General features: G+C 34.7%; 1 protein-coding gene across 1 annotated transcript in view; it reads left to right on the top strand.

The window, feature by feature from the left end:
- Nucleotides 1–18,390, top strand: part of Galnt13 (polypeptide N-acetylgalactosaminyltransferase 13) — a 299,245-nt gene extending 280,855 nt beyond the window's left edge. The window contains 2 exon segments of the mRNA XM_028769296.1: nucleotides 3,307–3,441; nucleotides 18,250–18,390. Of these exon segments, the coding sequence (XP_028625129.1) occupies nucleotides 3,307–3,441; nucleotides 18,250–18,390 (276 nt within the window).
- Nucleotides 18,391–20,014: the final 1,624 nt, after the last annotated feature.

Here is a 20,014-nt window from a genome sequence, read left to right as displayed (position 1 = left end):
TCTAGACTCTTATCTCAAGTTCTAGGAAGCAACCAAAGACAATAGCAGAAGCTTATATTATTCTGGGAGTCTTTTGGACAATTCTGAACAACAAACACAGAGGGAGGTTTCCCATGACTGGTTCTGGGATTTTTGTTAGATAATCTATGGTTCTTGAAAGGAGCTGTTGTGGTGTAAGTCTGTCTTCCTTTCTCTGTCTCTCTCTCTTTGTCTCTTCCCCCCACCTCTGAGTATGTGTTTAAGTAATATTTATTATATAATATTCTTCCTTATATTTTATAAAACATCCTTAGTGCTAGTTAATTTTCCCTCCTCTCCCTTTCTCTTACTTCATTTTCATTGTGAATCACTAGATAAAGAACACAGATTTTCTCTTTGTTTGCTTCATAGCTCCTGTGTCCTACTGATCACTATATCTCCTTCTCCCCTGAGTTTAGGTATTCTAGAAATTACTTTTACAATAGCACTGCAGCAAACAAATGTTAGCTTTGCAGAATATTCTGTAATCCTGACCTAGTGCAGTAATGGGTAAATTAAATTTCTCCAACACTTTACTTTCTGTAGATTCACAAATTTTTACAGTTATTATTTTCTCAAGATAATATGTTTTTCTGTGTTATTTTCCTTTTCCTGTTTCCCTGGCTACTTATGGCCTTCTCATAAACAGGATGAACATCAAAAAGTAAAAAAAAAAATATTAATGTATATTTGAGTTTTATGTACAATTTATAATTTAAAAAATTAATTGAACATCTTATACTTTTCAAATATTTATATTTCATATAGAATGTATTAGCTTCTTGAAAAAGTTTGTTTTCACTGGTAAATGTATGAGGGCTTTAGATCCATCATAGACCTTGAAAAGTTTCTGACACTCTAAGTGATTTTTTTGTTATGTATCAGCAATTGTTTTTACCTTTTAAATAATTTTTAAACATTTAAATGATGAATTTGTAACTTTACACATGCATATAAACCATTTTGATCATGTTTTTTCCTTGTTCAACTCTTCTAGGTTATCTACTTCATATTTTTCTAGAACCAGTGTTTAAACCAACACATCCCCCACCTTTCAGTTACTTTTTTTATTTAAAAATTCACTGGGATTAAATAAGAATTTAATGCATATGCATGATTGTGAGGTTATTGCTAAATAAAGGCCAATTTGCCAGTGACTATACCACTGAAGAAAGATAACCCTCCCCTGGTGGACATTAACTACAATAAACTACAGGGTCTAATTTGTCCTCACAACAATCATGCTGGAAAATTGATGGACTTTATTTTATGCATGATTTGTGTAGGTAACCATATCTGCCTTGAGTTTATGAATGTAATAACCATTTCACATTATAATGTAGTGCTTACATCATCTACTAAAACCCTGGGTCTTACATTCTTTCTGTCTCATCTTCAATGATTGTACCTGAGACTTTTGGGGAAAGAAACAAGACTATAATAGCTACTTATTCTCTGATCATTTATTAATCATGAGCTTCTTTATTAACTGATGCTTGCTATGCAAAAACCTTCTTTGGCCAAGGACACAAAAACAATCTATAGGTATAAACATATATATGTACAACATTAATGGTTTCCTCCATAGGGTCAGTGACATTCTGGGAGTTATGAACCAGATTTGACTTCATCGGTACAATGTATCTCAAATCCCAAAAGAATGTTATTGATTATCCTGCAACAATCATGAGACTATTGTACAAATGTGTACATTCTTCCTACTAGGTCAAAACTGTAGACTTCAGGGTCTGTTGCGGAGTAAGTCTACTGATTGACAGTTCTATCAGGATCCTGCATGGTACCCGCCAGAGCTATGAAAGCTAACGAACAAGAAGGAAATTTTTAGCTGTGTGCTAGCTTCATTTCTCTTTGTTTTGGAATCAAACTATGGAGCATCTTCACCAATAGAATCGTACCATCAAATTCTGGTGGGCAACAAAGAGCAACAATACCCTGCATTGTTGTGGAGGTCTTTGAAGCTTTTTTGATGGGTAACTCATAGGGGTGCACCTGTGCCTGACATTGGCATTTTTAAATACCACATGGTTTCAGGAAGAAGCATTATCCATCAATGCAATTCAATTTATTTTATTCTATTTTTTTTTTCGAGACTGGGTTTCTCTGCGTATTTCAGGCTGTCCTGGAACTCACTCTGTAGACCAGGCTGGCCTCGAACTCAGAAATTCACCGGCCTCTGCCTCCCAAGTGCTGGGATTAAAGGTGTGTGCCACCACTGCCCAGCTGTATTCTAATTTTTAAAATTAACCTAAAAGGTAATAGGTTTCTGTAAGAGATTTCTATTTGTTTTTAGTGTTGTTAAAGCCCTCCCTACACTCTCATCTCCCCAATTTAAAATAATGTCAATTGATTGTAAATTTAATTATTGTTTGATATTTTTGTGGGTACCATAGGTTAAGTTTAGAGCCTATACATGTTATTCAAATGCTCCACCACTAGCTACATCCTCCAGCTCTACAGTATTTTTAAAACTAACTGTTCAGCCTGTTGTTTAGGACTCCAAATGGTTTTGGTACTTACAAAATTCATTGCCTCAGAATTCTTTGAAAAACAAAAACTTCTGAGATGACCTTTCTAATTATACTAAAACTGACATCTAAATTAAAAAAGAAGAACCCACAGAATAGTTAATGTTTTACATAATGTTTACTGCCACTAGTACAAAACTATAAAATTTGTAATTTCAGTTTGAATTTTCAGTGAATCAATCTGCTTTGGCATTTCCTTTGTATTTTGAAAAGCACTGCTTTGTTAAGATTAGCCAAAATCATAGACAAAGGAGAATAATAGTAAATGTAAGGGTACGGTTATTGAGACCTTGAAAAGACAATTATCCTACAGTTATAAATCTGCTGAAAACATTGAAAAATTCACAAAATGTCCTTAAACTTCTAAATAAGTAATTGTTTAGATGTAAAGAATTTGTGGTAAGTGTGGAGAAGGCAGTTCTCAGAGGAGCTCTTCTGTCTACAGATTTAAATATTAATATTAGTGCTTCATAAAGCTTGTGTCATATAGGAAAGCAAGGCCAGCATATAAGCACTGACTGATGTTGTTAAAGCAAAGTTTCACTATAGCATTCTACAGAAGATGATGTTCCTGTGTTTGGTTCTTAAACAAAATGAAAGCAAAGTGATACAGCGTTTGTAAGCTCAACAGAGAGGATTGGAACCATGTGGATAGGTTACGGACGTGTCCAGAGACACCTCTCCTAAACAGTGTGTTTTGTAACCTAGATATTATTTAATTAGCTCAATTCTCTATTTTCAGGTGTTTTCTTATACTGCTGACAAAGAAATCCGAACTGATGACTTGTGCCTGGATGTATCCAGGCTCAGTGGACCTGTAATCATGTTAAAATGTCACCATATGAGAGGAAATCAACTATGGGAATATGATGCTGAGGTATGAAATTTTCTATGGTTTATTTGTCACTGAATACTTAAGCTCAGTTATTTCCTCCAAATGCAAAGTCAAAGCATAAATGTATTTTTGCATAACTATATGTAGATAACAATAGGGTGCTATATCATATAAAATGTTAGATTTTGTCAAACTAATTTATTGTTATGAAAATAATTTTATATAATTATTTTTTTTTGTTTTCATGTATATTTCCAATGTACATTCAGCAAATTATGATATGTATGTGTAAATTCATAGAGGAAAATATTAAAGTATGTTTATATTTTTAAATCTTGCAATTATAATATCTGGCATTTATGATTCTCAATCTAACATTTAAAAGATCTGATAATATTAACAAGTTGCATTTTTTTAGAAAGAATATTAAAAGGAATCTATTTCCATTTAACATAGTGGATGATTGGTAGAGTTGAATTCACTAATTAGTGATATATATATATATCCAAACAATCTCTTCTTAGCATATCATTCCCTTATGATGAAGAGCAAGGTAGCAAAACAACAACAACATTACAATGAGAATTTAATTAGGCCATGTGCAAATATTAGTTCAGCCATCAGATGGAGCTAATAAAAAAGAAATACATTTTCTTCTGAAGGACAAGCCTCAAAAATACCTTAATCTCTTTCTGTTTGCTTGCTTAAGCAAGATGAATTGGTCATCATGTCACATTTTAGACCTCATTAAATAGTAACTGATACAATCCCAAGAAAAGCTACACTTTATTCTTATGAGATAGAAACATAATAGAGGAAAGAGACTCTACAATGTAGCTACCCACAAAAGCCCAACACTTGGTTAAAGAAATATTAGGTCTCTGAGTCTCTGATACTATTGCTGTAACAAGATCTTGTTAAACACATTTTGTTTTGTGGACTCATATATTGAATAGAAAGAAACATCAATTTTTACATAATTAAATGTGTGTGCAGGGCTAACTTGGGGACTAAATCTTGCACTCTGCCAGGCTCTGAGGACACCAGATATTTTTCTGTGACATAAATACAAGCATCCTGAATCCTTCAATGTTGCATTAATCATCTCTCTGCTGACATTGTTCCTTATCTGGCCTCCATTTTGTTTTCCTGAACTATGGTCTGTTATCATCACCTTTTGTGTTAAGTCTTCTGAAGACAATCTCCCTACTAAATACAAGCATGAAATCTGGACATTGAATCAATTTTTCCTTCTTCTATGAGGAAAAGAACAGAAAAACATGAGTCCTGTGAATAATGACACATTGTGTTGTTGCTACTTAATTTCTTTCCACTCCATATAAATTTATTAGGATTTCCTAAAAGCAAAGAGGTACATGCATATTAAAAAAAGAAGAAGGATTATGTATTTTATAAGGTTGATTTCAGTGTAACACTTCAATTTTTAAAGTTTTCTGAAGTTAAACAGTAACTTTTATATTTGAAATTGAAATTTCTTTGTTCTGATAACATTGTTGATAATATTTATCTTATTTTTCTATCAGTTACATTTATTTTTTTTGAATTAAAAATGTAATATTTTTATTGAAGGATAATATCAACATTTGAATAAGTATCCTAATGAATTTTCACTCATATTAAATTTTAGAGGCACCATGTTAAAAGATTCTTAGGTTTACTCTAGCCAGGGAAGTTGGAATTTTTTTTTTAATTTCTTTCTTTTTTTTTGAACATGAAATGCTTTTTTATAGCATGTTTTACAAGGGGAGGGGGTAAGAGGGTCCAGGTGGTGGAAAAGTACAAAATCTTCTTGGCCTGTGCCTTGAAACATGTCATGGTCTATATGGTACACTGCCTTGAATTATGATCTACCTGCAGTTCTTCAGAAGATATGGTACACTGCTTGAGTTATGGTCTCCCTGCTATTCTTAAGAAGACATGGTACTCTGCTTTGAGTCTATCTGCAGTTGCTAAGCAGGATCTTGCAGTTGCCAAGCTTCAGAGGACATTGTGCAGGTGGGGAAAGGTAGGGGGTATGGGTAAGGGCGAGGGTCCTGGCTTCTGGCATCTCCCCCTTCTCTGTTTAGTTAGAGAAGGCGTCTTATGTTCAATCCCAACTATGTGAGTTTTGAATTTGGAAGTCTAATTATGGGGGGTCTTAGACAAGTTCACAACCCCAAAACACTGATGTGAGACGAGTCACATCGATGGTCGAAGGCTTTAGGCTGTCGACGATGGGCAACGTCAAGGGACTCTGATGTGGGTGAAAGGAGGGTGAGAGCCCTGTCTTAGGCCATGTAGGCTGCACCCACTCCCAGCACCACGCACTCCTTTTTGGCTGCATTGGGTGGGCCCCTGGGAAGTGGACCTACAATAATCCCGTCATTGGGCTAACTCACAGCCATCCTAGTCTCTTGTAAATGTTCAAGTTACCAACCATTTGTCAGTTTGGGGTGTAATATTGTCATAAAGGAAGGCTCCCCAATGTTAGCGGCCATATCAAGGGTGGCCTTGGTTTAGGAAAAAGCCAATTTTTGTTGTGGTGATCAAGAGGCCAAGCTCTCTAGCGAGAGAAATGAGGGCAAAGCCAGGCATACCAGGAACCCTTCTGGAGGGCGTGGAAGTCTAGGGGTCGACCGTAGGGGGAGGCAGGGGAGCTGACAGCTATGTCAGTCTCCTGCGGAGTCACTTCTGGATCCTCTGCAATTTTCAATTTTCAGCTGATGGTAATGAACTTCAACTGCCTTCTATCAGTTACATTTATATTGAATACTAAGTAATCATTGAAGGAAAATAAAAATGCATAATTTTACAACTAAGCAAATGTTTCCATAATTCTTATCTTGTGTTATTTTTTCTGCAATATTTCATAGAACTGTAAACTTTGAGACTTGTTAGGCCTTTGAGGTCCTCCTAAAATGCTGACAATGCGCCATTCTGTTTAAGAATTTTTATTGAAAACCAGTAATCTCATATCAAAAGCATGTGTCATCATTTCATTTACTGTCATGTTTATGCATTAGAAACTTCTCTTACAAAATGTCAACATTGGCCATTTTTTTCTAAACGCAAAGTATGTCAGTCTACAGAGATGGTTCAGCAGGTAAAAGTGCTTAATGTATAAGTCTGGCATCTGTATCTCAAATGCTAGAATCCATAGAAAATTGTAAGGAGACAGCTAACTCCATAAAACTGTCCTCAGACTTCTACACATGTGTTATGGTGCACATGACCCAGCATAGTTTTCATGGACACCTACGTGTGTGTATGAGAGCTCACTCCTCTCTCCTTCTCCCTGTCCTTCTCCCTCTCCCCCTCCCCCTCTCCCCCTCTTCTTCTTGCTTTCCCTCTCCTCCTCCCCCTTCCACTCCCTCTGTCCCTCTCTCTCTCCCTCCTTCTCCTCTTTACATAATAGTGAATAAAAGTAATAAAAAATGTTTATGCTAATGCAGAGAAACCATGTGAGAATGGTAAAATAATAGATTATCATTCTCTGCCCATTAAAAATTAATTTCAAATTTTGATTTTGATTTTTGCTAACTCAAAAATGTATACTGTGATTATGAAAGTTAAGTACTTTCATGACTGCCTTTGCTTCTAAGTCTTACATATAAGGACCTTTCCTTGCAAGGCAAACTCTAATAACTACTGTAAGCTAGCTGTAAAGCTAGCTAAATCTTTTGGAACTTGCTAGAAATCTAGAATCTATCACATGATATTTTAACATATTAAATCCAAGTTTCTGGGTATTTTTTAATATCCAGGGTTATTCATACACACATTAATGTTTGTTCTATTCCCTCAACAGTCTATAAATAATTTCAAAAATTTGGGGGGGGGGTGAGGGCAGATTACTTACTTTAATTTTATGTGTATGTGTCTTTGTTTGATGGTACTCTGTGCATACAGTGCACATTAAGGGCAGAAGCAGGCGGCAGATCTCCTGGGACGGTAGTGACAGGCAATTGTGAGCTGCTCTCAGTTTTCTTAACTGCTGAGTCTTCTTTCCAGACTTCTTTTTTATAGACACGTGGAAACCAATGTGAACTTAGGAAAGGACAAAAATACTTTGGAAAATACAAGTAAGGCCTTTCAAGGACCCAAGGGAAGGAAAAGAAACAAACAGATGAGAGAAGCTGAGTGTGAAGAAGTCCTTGCTCAGAGACTTTGTTCCCTCATTCTAATCGTAGAAGGTAGAAAGACTTGCTTGCTTCCTCTTTAATTCAGTTCTTTGTCATTTGCTACCAAGGGTGAAATTCCTCTTCTTAGAGAAACCTCTGAGGTGGCGCAGTTTCCAAGAAGAATAAAAACTGGTGGAGTTCACAAAATTACAGAGCTGAAATGAACCTTAAACTCCACTCCTTTGAGCTTTGTCAGGACAAAGCTAAAAGCACAAAGATTACCCAGCTAGGAGGCAGAGCTAGGATTTAGATCCTAATAAAGTTTTCAAAGAAAGCTAGTTACTAGTCCAATTGTGAGTCTCACAGTGTGAATTGTTGAAATATTCCACCACCTTCTCCGATACCTCCTTACAGTATTACAAAAGGAAGTGTCATAAATAGGACAGAACTGTTAGAACACAGAGAGCAGCAGGTGCCTCTAAGCTTGGAGCCTCTCTGGCTGGTTGGGTTTGTTATCTCGTTAAGAGAACAAGGAGAAAGAAGAAAACAAAGATAACAGAATGCTTTGATTTCCCCATTTGATTAGCCCATTCTTGCCACAACCTTATACAGCTATTATTAGTCTCTGTTTCTTAATAAAGTCTTGTCTGTGTGTGTATCAAGGTGTCTGGCACTAAATTCAGCAGTTTTTCCCAGTAAAAATTTGCCTCCTGAGGTAACAGAAATACTAGAAATAATTAGGTGCTTTCAGTGATGAGGATCCTATAAGCTGGACAGACAGTGGGATCACATTACAAACAATCAAATGATTACAAACATTTGCAGTATTAGATTGCATTCATATACGAATGTCTCTTTGTCTTAACGATAAGAAATTCCATCTGGGAGAAATACAATCTGTTTAAAAAGGCACACAGCCACACATTTACATTATCATAATACTGGCTAGGAAACTTTAGTTAAATGCATTCATAATGTAATTAATATATAATTTTTCTTTTAATTGAATAAAGCTGAGTATGCATTGATTAAAAGCTGAGTATGCATTGATTAAAAATGTCTATCTCTGCCTAAAAGATTTCCAATACAGTTTTTTGGCATGCCTAAGTAGATATGTAATATATATATATATATATATATATATATATATATATATATATTTTTTTTTTTTCAAGACAGGGTTTCTCTGTGTAGCTCTGGCTGTCTTGGAACATAGTCCAGGCTGGCCTCGAACTCAGCAATCTGTCTGCCTCTGCCTCCCAAGTGCTGGGATTAAAGGCGTATGCCACCACTGCCCAGCTGTAAATTACATTTTAATTAAAATGTAATTACAACCCTCTCTCCTTTCCTGTCCTTCCTCCAACCACTTTCATTTCCCCTCCCTACAAATTTTCAACTTCTCACTCCCTTTCAAATCGATTATTGATCATTACTTTTCCATATATATATATATATATATATATATATATATGTATATCACACACACACACACACACACACACACACCCTGCTGAACACATATATGTCAATGTTTCTTAAACACACAGCCTGGATATTACTTACTCTTCTTTATGGCTGGCTTCTCTGCTTGATTTGGTCAGAATGTGACCGTTTATACCAACATCACAGGATACACTTGGTATAGAATATCAATGAAAATAACTAGATATTTCAGTGCCACAGACTACCTGTTTGCAGCAAGTTCAAACAAAGAAATAAAACACTAAATGTCACATCACTGGGCAATTAAATATTTTTTTATTAAAGTGCCTTGTTTGTCCATTTTATTTATTTTTTAGATTTGTTTGTATACTGTTTCAACATCACAAATATGCTCAAATCTATTCCAAATTTACATTTTCCTGCAACGTGTATGTTAATCACACTTCTTTTTGAACATCCAGGCAACTATATACAGTGAACCAATCTAATTTTAGATCAGAGCACTTCTGCTTAACAAACACTATTCCACAAAGAGAAAAAGGGAGCCAAGTATGATGCTAAGAATAAGTGCTTCTTTTCACACGACTGAACAAATCAGCTGAGAAACCACTTGTTATACACTCTGTCCTTATGAAATATATCCATAGACTGACATTGCTTGAAATTACCGAAACCACATAGGCTTGTATTAAATCATTCTTCTTTTCTATTGATTACCTTATTTATTTATATTTTAAATATTATCCCCTTACAGGTTTCCCCTCCTAAAGCACCTTATACTCCTCGCTCCCCTTTCCTCTATGAGGGTGATCTCCTACCCCCACCTGTCCATCCAATTCCTGCCTCAGTGACCTAACCATTCCCCTATCCTGGGTCACCAAGCCTCCACAGAACCAAGGGACTCCACTCTCAGTGATGCCAGATAAGTCAATCCTCTGCTACATATGCCTCTAGAGCCATGGGTACCCCCTGTGTACTCTCTGGGTACTGGTTTAGTCTCTGGGAGCTTTGGAGGTTCTGGTTGGTTGATATTGTTGTTCTTCCTATGAGGTTGCAAACCCCTTCAGCTCCTCCAGTCCTTGCCCTAACTTCCCCATTGTGGTCCCCGCGCTCAGTCCAATGTTTGGATGTGTACATCCGCATCTGTATAGGTCCGGTTCTGGCACTAACCAAACTTTTTTATTTGCCCTTATCAGAAAGCAGGTAAATGGGAATATAATTTTAAGGTAAGTGACTTATGATTACAACCCTCCCACATTTCTATGTAGAATTTCTAATAAACAGTAGCTCAATTTACCTTTTGGAAATGCTATCCATTAGATTAGTATTACCATTCCATGGCCCCAGTGACCCATAGCTTTGATTTCTTATTATAATCAGTTAACAGAATTTCAATGAATTATGTTGCATTTACATATCCTTCTTGAACAATTTCGTTTGATTTTTAGCCTGGAGTGTTCTGATTGTGCAACATGTACTTGTAAGGCACCACACTAAATGTTTCAATACAAACATTTTGAGATGACACCTTAGCCGTGTGCTATATAGTATTGGTCGAGAGGTTTTAAAACCTATGACTTCTTATTAAGTTAAAGTAAAACAGTAATCTAAGGTCTGTCATAATGTTTTTTCTGTCTTAGAAGGTGAAGTTAGTGTTATTTTTGTTTGTTTTGTTTTTATAGACAGTGTTTCTTTTTATCTAACAGCTCTGGCTGTCCTGGAACTTTCTTTGTAGACCATGCTATCCTCAAACTAAGAGATCAATATGCCTCAGCCTCCTGAGTGCTGAGATTAAAGTTGTGTGCCACCACACCAGAATTGAATTTATTGTTATTATTTTTAAATTATTTTAAACTCAGTAAACTGAGATTACTGTAGTCATTTCTGCCATCAACTATGCAGCAAGCTGTATGTGTATCAATATATAAAATTGTTTTTTTAAATAGTATTTTTAATACAAGTGTTGTTTTGTTTTGCCAAAATTGTTTTCTTAGCCTGATTCCAAATGACTGTAGTTCACATTTGGAGAGCAGATTTTTAAGTAGTTCATGACCTATCAGATACAAACATGTAATCAAAAAAGCTACAAATTTGACTTATATATACTTAGATATTATGATCAGTATTCTGCAAATAACAATGAATCAAAATGCTCAACATTTTAGAACAGCATGGTTAGGTAATATAATACTAGCTTCTGACTCATATAACTCTGTTTAGTAATCAGTATTTAAAAAAAAAAAGCCATACATGGCTGAGAGCTACTATCTGTTCTTCCAAAGTATCCAGGTTCAAATACCAGCAATCACATGGCAGTCCACAAATGTCTGTAACTTCAGATCCAGGAGATCTGACAGAGACATACTTGAGGGTAGAACACCAATATAAAGAAAGTTTTAAAAAACTAAAAATTAAGAAATTCCACATAAGAGACTGCAAGGTGCATGGGAGGCTGCATGTCACATTTCTCCAAAACCTTATTTGAAGTGACAGCTTCATAAAGAAGTATTCATTGAAAATTTCACACAGGATTGACGTGAAATGCTCAAAGAGTTAATAAAAATATTTAGTAAAAGAATGAGTATTTTATAAAAACACATAAGATATATACATAAACAAAGTAAAATACAGATAGCTCATGAAAATTATTTATTGAAATAGCTATGGGAAATAGAAACGTAAAAATATTTCATGTATTTCTTTTCCTTTTTCCCCTTCCATTCTTTCAGTAAGGGAAAAAAAATACTAAAAAACCAATAGATAATATGCTGAAGATACAATAAAACTGATTCTGTACCTCTCCTCACATTTACCTCACAACAGCTGCTATTATTACTAAATGTATTAAGTTGTTTATATCTTTCACTAAATAATTCATGTGAGATTCATTTACAAGAAATTATAGTCATGAAGCATTATCTGCAGTGGCTCTGAATCACAGTGACAATCATACCAAATGAATTATTTAAGTTAATCTTGAAAATCTATTTCACATAAAACCTCTATTATATTAAGATTAATAATAGAAGGTATTTCCATACTATCAATGAAAGGGAGATATTTAACTCAATGACTTCAATCTCATTGATAAACACATGACTAATTAGTAAAATACAAACTACATAAGTCGATTGTCCTCTCTTGTAGCAGAAAGATTTGGAAAAATGAATACATCTTTTATGCTTTCAAGTAAATAAAACTGAACACATACATTGGAAAATAAAGAAATATTTAGGTGCACTTAGGATTTTTAATTTTTCTCTTGGTTTATAACTTTGAAAAAGTAATACCTAGAGTATTTTTTGTGGTCACTATAATCATTTTGGGAGAAAATGAAATATGTATATTGTATCTGTGGCACTGTCTTTTTTCTTGGATCCAATCTCTTAAGCTAAATCAGTACATTATTTTTTAGCTGTGGATAATTTTATAATCCTCTTTAATGATGCATGAAATTTTCAATTCCTAGGAAGAAAATCTTGTGTATTAAGAAGATATTTTCTAAAAAAGTTTGGAACAGTAAAATATTCAATTGAGCAGTAGATGATGTGTAGTTTGAGCATTGTAGATAAATTCTATTTAGTTAAAACAACTAGTCAAACTGTTACCACCAGCATCATTTCATAGTAACACATGATGCTTTATGATGCTATCTTTGTTAGCATTGTAAATCACAATATATCACTTATCTGTAGAGGGTAATCCTTGGAAAGGTAAATCTAGTGATTGCATCCATTATGCTGCCCGCAAATTGGAGTTTACTTCAATAAAATGTATTTTCTTCATTGGCCTTACTAAATATTTTGATCAACAAAGTTATTTAGTATTTCTCTGGGCTGCCCCTGGAGTTGATGATTATATACACATATCTATCTATCTATCTATCTATCTGTCTGTCTGTCTGTCTGTCTGTCTGTCTATCTATCTATCTTGATATAGGTATATAGAGATATAGATACACACACACACACACAGTCAGATGCGAAATTATATTCAAAGGACATTTGATCTTTCCCTTCTGTGTTCTTTCTCTTCATGTACTCTGTCATGTTAACTAAGGGTGCCATGACTTGTGTGAATGACTTAGAAAGTCCAGCCTCACCCTGTGAAAATATAAATCAAAATAATCTCAAAGACTCTTTCTTGGTGTCTTCTCAAGTTTGAGACAAACATATAAGAACACTAATATGAACTGTGCATTAATCGACTACTGAAAATAACTTCTCAAGAATAACCCACTTGGCAATAAAATGTCTTCCATTATAAGATGATAAGAACAAAACTATCATAAAAAACATTTTACCAGAAATATTCCACCATCTGATGTCAAATTCCTCCTTAATAGTCTCTGTCTTAACTCTATTTTAATACTCAGTAAAGCTGATATTGAACCCATCAGAAAGACTGCCACTCACAGCTTCATGGATGCAATTATTGTGATGTGTGTCTCCCATCCTTTTTCAGGAGAAATTGTATGTTGTCTAAGATGATTGATTTATTACTGCCTTGGTACTTGATTTGTCATTATTTTCTTTGTCAAACAGACCCACACTCTTGTTCACATAATCACGCAGTCCTGCCTCTCACTGGGCAAAGTAGAGGATGGAGCTCAACAACTTACCATGGAGACTTGTAATGATAGCACATTGCAAAAATGGCTACTAAGAAACTATACAAGAGCAGAAGTTTTTAGAAATGTTTTTGGAAATCTTACTGATTATTTTCTGTAATGACTTGTAGAGGTTTGTGCTTTGGACTTATTCAATTCTTTAGTACTTTTATTGTTATTAAAATGTGAAATTTTAATAGAATATTTATGAAGTTATTTTTTCTATCTTTTACTTCTTTGCTGCTCATTAATTTAAAGATTGGATATTTTAAATAGTAACTAGCCTATCATTAACAAAAACATATTTTGAGTTTCTATTTAAAATGTGTATATATACATATATATGTCTGTGAGTATAATAGGTTAAATAAATTTTGAAGTATTATTTTGTTTTATCTTAGCAACAGCTGTATCCATATGAGAACAAATTTTGTATCAAAGGTGGAAACGTAACCAAATATATGATAGGTTAAAATGGATGATTTTGGAATTTCAAAATTATTTAATTTTGTTAAATTTTATTCAGACGGCTGAACTCCATGTGTATGTATGTGTGTATGTGTGTACCACATTTTACACCTTTTAAAATTACCATTATTTTATTCTGAGACACTAAGTAAATTCATTACTAAAGACTAAGTTATCTTCAACAACTTCATGGAAGAAGCACCCTCATCTGCACATTTCTTTTGTGATTGCTCAGGTTATATAATGATAAGAATCAAAACTTTTCAAAAGGATACATTTTATTTGTTACTTATATAAATTGTGACTATCTTTTCTCTAAATAGTTAAATTAATTGTTATTCAGTTCATATCAACAAATACTCATGGAATGTTTTATAAACACTAAAAATAAGATCATTTTTGAATCATTGGACTTAAGGGAATTTTTTTTTATAAATCCAAAAACTAAATGATGTTGTATAGTTCAACCACTAGTTGTGAGAACACATGGGTGGTTCCCAACTTTTCACTTAACTACCTGTGGCATATTTAAGAACAGAAGCAGGGGACCAGAAGGCAGAGCAGTCAGTCATTGTTTGGATTAGGGTATATTTGAGTGAGAAACAGTCCACCTAAGAGATGGAAAAGTTGCAGTTGCCAAGTGACTTTGCATAAAGAGGATTTATCCAGGGGCAATTTGCGTGCAACATCTGAATTTGTTTTCTATGGCTTCATATTTTCTTTGTACTAATGCACAAGATGCTTGGGGCTTAAACATTTAATCTCATGAATCTATCATTGAGTGCTATGGCAAGAGGATTCTCTCAGCAGGAAAGAATGTGGCAGTTGCCTCAGCATCATTTTTTCCATTTATTTTTTCACTTTATATCCAAATATCATCCCCACACTCTCCTTCAAGTACCCCATCAAACAGCTGTAGACTTTGATTTTTCAAGACCTACTTTAATAAGGGATCTTAAATGCTTCAACCTTCCTCCAACCAACTGCCCATGAAAAGGAGTACAAACGAAAGGTTAATAGGAAGCAAGGATTTTGGACCTGTGTAGAAATAGTTCTTTGGGGCTATTTCAATCTCTATTGTCATCATTCCAGTCGTCTAACAAACCACTAACATGAATTAGTAAAGACAATTCAATCCCTAAGAAACTTTGAGGCTCTGCCAATCTGCCTGCACCTATGGCATCAGCAAGAAGCCACCAGATTATCACCATTTGTTTGGCAAGTTACTCTCTACATAGTCATGACAAGGAAGATCAGCAATGTGATGTAAGTTGAACCAATACAAGGGCATCATCAGCAAAAACTAGTGAGACAGAACAAGGCGAACCAATGCCTGAGCCTCTTCGCTTTGTCTGTGCAGTCATATTTATATTCTTTTTAAACGTCACTTGTTATCTCACATAGCTGCTTCAACAATGTATCTTTTTACTTGTCTGCCCCAGCAAAACATCATATGACATAACTAAGTTTCCAAAGAAACCAGATACTTCTACTTCACATAACCCTTCCTCTACCCCTTTCCCTTCTCTTCTGACAAGGGGAAACCACTCCCCCACATCACCCTGCCCTGGCCCTCATATCACTGCAGGACTAGGGACAACCTTTTCCACTGATACCATACAAGGCAGTAAGAGGAACAGGATCCATAGGCAGGCAAGAGAGTCAGGAACAGCCCCCACTATGAAGATCAAGCTGTGTATCTGTTACATATGTGCTCTATTATGCTTGCAGACAGGAGCCTAGCATACCTGTCCTCTAAGAAGTTCCACCAAGCAGATGACTAAAACAAATGCATACACCTTCAGCCAAATATTAGGTGGATCTCTGGAAGTCTTATGGATGAGTTAGAGGAAGGATTGAGAAACCCAGAGGGGATAGAGATTCTATTAAAAGACCAACAGAGTCAGCTAACCTGAAACCTTGAGAGTTTTCAGACACTGAGTCGCAAACCAAAGAACATACATGGACGTATGCTGGACATAGGCCCCCTGCACATGTGCAGGAGTTGTACAACCTCGGCACTTGTTGCATCTTTGGGTAGCTGGCGTTTAAACAGGTCACATTCTGGCCCAAAGTTTTGATATCACCATCTGATAGATGAGGAATCTACTTGTGCTGAATAGGTATGTTAGCCAAACACAAAGTTGATGGTTTTATTGTTACTTGGTTTCAATGGTGTTGAGTTCATTGACTGATGTTCAAAGGTATGAGCAGAAGGGGAAGGATGTTTATAATCATTCACATAACCCTTCCTCTACCCCTTTCCCTTCTCCTCTGACAAGAGGGAGCACTCACCCATATCACCCTGCCCTGGCACCTCATATCACTGCAGGACTAGGCACAAATTTAAATGTAACAGATTTTTCTAATGAAAATCAGTCTTCACAATGTTTTTCAGTTGCTTTTCCCTGTTCCTACAGCAAGTAAAAGTGAGAAAATGAATTTACATTGAGGACTACTTAAAGCTGAAATGTCTGGTTTTTTAATGTGCTTCATTGGATAGTTTTTTTTTTGGTTTGCTACTGTTGAAGCTGTAACTTTCAACTGCTGCTAATACATTATTTCAAGGGACATATTTGCATACTGATTTGATAGAACAATATTAAATACAAAAGTCTCAACTGACATTACCTGTGTCATTAAAAAAATTATTCAATGTATTTTTAAGAAAATCTCTTAATTCCAATATGATATAAGGTAACTGATCAAATCTTTCAACTACTATAATAGGTGATCTGATTATAATAAATTAATATCAGTACATTATGGTATAAGTCAATGTGTGGTAAGATACCCAATAAATGCAAAGTTTGTTGTTTAGAGAAGGATCTAATAGAAGAATGAAATGGTAAGTGCTTCTTTGCAAGAGTAGATATGTGTATTCTAACTCAGATTTGAGACATGATCTTCTTTGTTGCTGTTGCACCTTCCTACATCTTTGTTAAAAAGTAAAATAGTTTTATTTAGTTTTATATATGATTTTCACACTGGTTAATAGTTGGATTTCCTGTCATCCTAAGAATAAACCAACCATCCTCTTGTTTTCTTGCTATCTTTGGCAATGTCTTTTTTTACTTCACTTTTTTTCCTACCAAAAATGGCTTGAAACTCTGTATTAAAAAATGATAACAACTTTGAAAAAATGATAACAAAGACCCCAATCTTGACATCACCTTCTTTTTTAATCGCCTTGCCTTTTAATTTCCTGCTTGAGGTCAGAGAGGCTCCCTTCACAGCAGCCTGTCCGCTATTATATCTTCTCCTACATTAGTGATGTCACAGGTTTGTGTTTATATTTTTACCATGTACACACCTGAACATACCATAAAGAGTGAGAAAATGCTACAAAAAAGGCATTTCCCACACTTAATTCTGTTAATTTGCAAGAACTATGTGTTTCAGATGAAATTTCCAAGACCTACTTGCAAATAGCCTCAAATATGTACGAACACTGTAAGTTAGAGAACATTTCCTGTGATTTTAGGCATGGTTCATGAAACTAGCAAAATATATAATTAACAGGTTAAAAGCATATTGCCTAAAAACATGCTAGAATGTGGGATCTCAGAAAGTGACTTCAATTTCAAATGGAAACAATAGTGTATGATGATTAAGCTCAATGAAATTATTAGAATTGTGAAGAAAAAAATACTACATCATTTCTCTTTTTAATTTAATATTGATACATTTATAGATACTTAACTATGATAAACATCCCACGAAGGAAGACGGGGCTTTAGAAATCACTGGTCTACAGTTAGTCTGAGATATTGTGGTTTAGTTGTCTTAATGGGAGCATCTCTAGTCATTTTGCTCTTTTGTGGAATAGTTGTGTGTTTGACTTCTTTGTTCATCAAAATGTTACTGACTAACATATGGGTATAAACTTGAGTTTCTTTATAAGTTTGTTAGTATTGACAAATTCAACTGGATTCCATGGTCAAGAATATGCTTTTGAAAAAGACATCTGAATTTTCAGCAACCTGTAATAAATATCAGTCAATTTCTTTAACCACCTTTAAATAGAGGTGTATTAACCAATGACAATCTTTTTATGGCAAAATTTTATGTGTAATTTAAAGAAATTTTTATACAGTTCTGTTTAAAAACATGTGATATTTCAATACATTAAAATTATATAGACTATTTTTAAAGAGTAGCCTTCATGTAATGAACCAGTAAGTTACTGATTGTGGTTATCTTTTACAGAGACTCACTTTGAGACATGCTAACAGTAACCAATGTCTTGATGAACCTTCTGAGGAAGACAAAATGGTGCCTACCATGCAGGACTGCAGTGGCAGCAGATCCCAACAATGGCTACTGAGGAACATGACCTTGGGGACATGAAGATCATTTCTCCCAAGACGTGAAAGTCTCCACATGTTTGTTTGTTCATTATTTCAGTTTGGTGAAAATATTAACTTTGCTGAAATAAAAGCTTTAAAAATAATTTTAGTAATATAAAACACAATTGTTTATAATTCATTTTTAGGAATGTTTATTTCCCTACTAAAAAATTTGTATCTGATTAAAGAAGCACATAAAATATAAATAATAAGAAACTGTTATTAAACATTTGAACTGTTTGGGAGAAAATACACCTTGTATTTACTTTTAAAATGTCTTTGTTAGTCTCTTGTCACAGGGTCACTTGGGATTGGTTTATTTTGTGTTGTAATAACAATTAAACGAGAGATCATGTAATGCCTTATACAATATCATAATTATAAAATATTAACATAGCTTTATAAAACACTCTTTTTACAAAAGCTTCATGGGACCCTGGTTGAATTTCTATGCCAACAATTAGAATCCATATGAAATCATTCCTGAGATCATTGAATTCATCAAACAAAATATAAGGTACTAGGAAAGAAATTAAGCTAGTTATTGAATTTGTAAAATACAATTATCACCATACAAAATAAAGTAAAGGATTTTAAAAAATACTTTAAATAGTAAATTTAAATCAAATGATGTAAGGAGTACATCAGGTATTGAGGATGAAGAGTGCTATGTAAACTACACGAGTTGCTGTGAAAGAATCTTCAGTACGAACACATGCTGAAGACTGTCTTGCCCTGAGATGTGATGTCAGGACCTGAATTCCCAGATTTTTCTCTGTATTCATACAGAGAGTAAGTGTTCATCAGGTGTGTCTTTGCCCTTCACTCTAGAGGGTGAGATTTGTCACAGTCTACAGAACTGTAGGTGAAGGGCGACCTTTTAGATTTAATGATTAAATTACTATCTCTTTTAGTTCAGTCAGTGTTGTCATTGGCACTTTGTATTTTATAAAAAGTATGACACTCTCAAAATTTATTGCTATGATATAAAATCCAACATTGGTCACTGGAAAATTCAAGTTATTAAAATGCTATTAATTAAACTACTAGACATGATTTTGCATAAGCTACAGTGCAGTCATGATTAGGACAATTTCATGTATCATTTCCACTTAAAACCTCTTTGCTCACAGTGCATGGACTAAATACATGAAAAAGAAAAAAAACTACCAATTGATGGGATAGTAATAACTGTTTTATATTTGCTACCATTTTAGGTGGCCACATAGTTGCTGTGCATGTATGTTTTGGTAATAGATCTAGAAGCTGGAAGATCTCTACTGGGGTGAAGATAGAAGATTCTTCAGGAACAGAAAGTCCATTCTTTTGACCTTTTATTTTAAAGCCTCTTTATTAAAAGTGTTCATTGGCTTGCCACACTTGCTTTCTCTCTCTACTCCCTCTATCTCTGTCTTTCACTGATTCTCTCCTCTGTCTATTGTTGTCGCTGTCTTTCAGTTTCTGTTGCTGTCTCTCTTTTACACACACACACACACACACACACACACACACACACACAACTGAGCTGGACTAGTATATTTTTCATACTGCTTCAGTCTACCCATCCCAGTGTTCTTTCTCATTAGAACAAGTGCATTTTTCACCTTCTGGATGCTCAAGTCAAA

Source organism: Grammomys surdaster, unplaced genomic scaffold, assembly GCF_004785775.1.
Source record: "Grammomys surdaster isolate TR1022 unplaced genomic scaffold, NIH_TR_1.0 191, whole genome shotgun sequence".
NCBI lineage: Eukaryota > Metazoa > Chordata > Mammalia > Rodentia > Muridae > Grammomys > Grammomys surdaster.
This window is presented reverse-complemented; position numbering and strand designations above follow the sequence as displayed.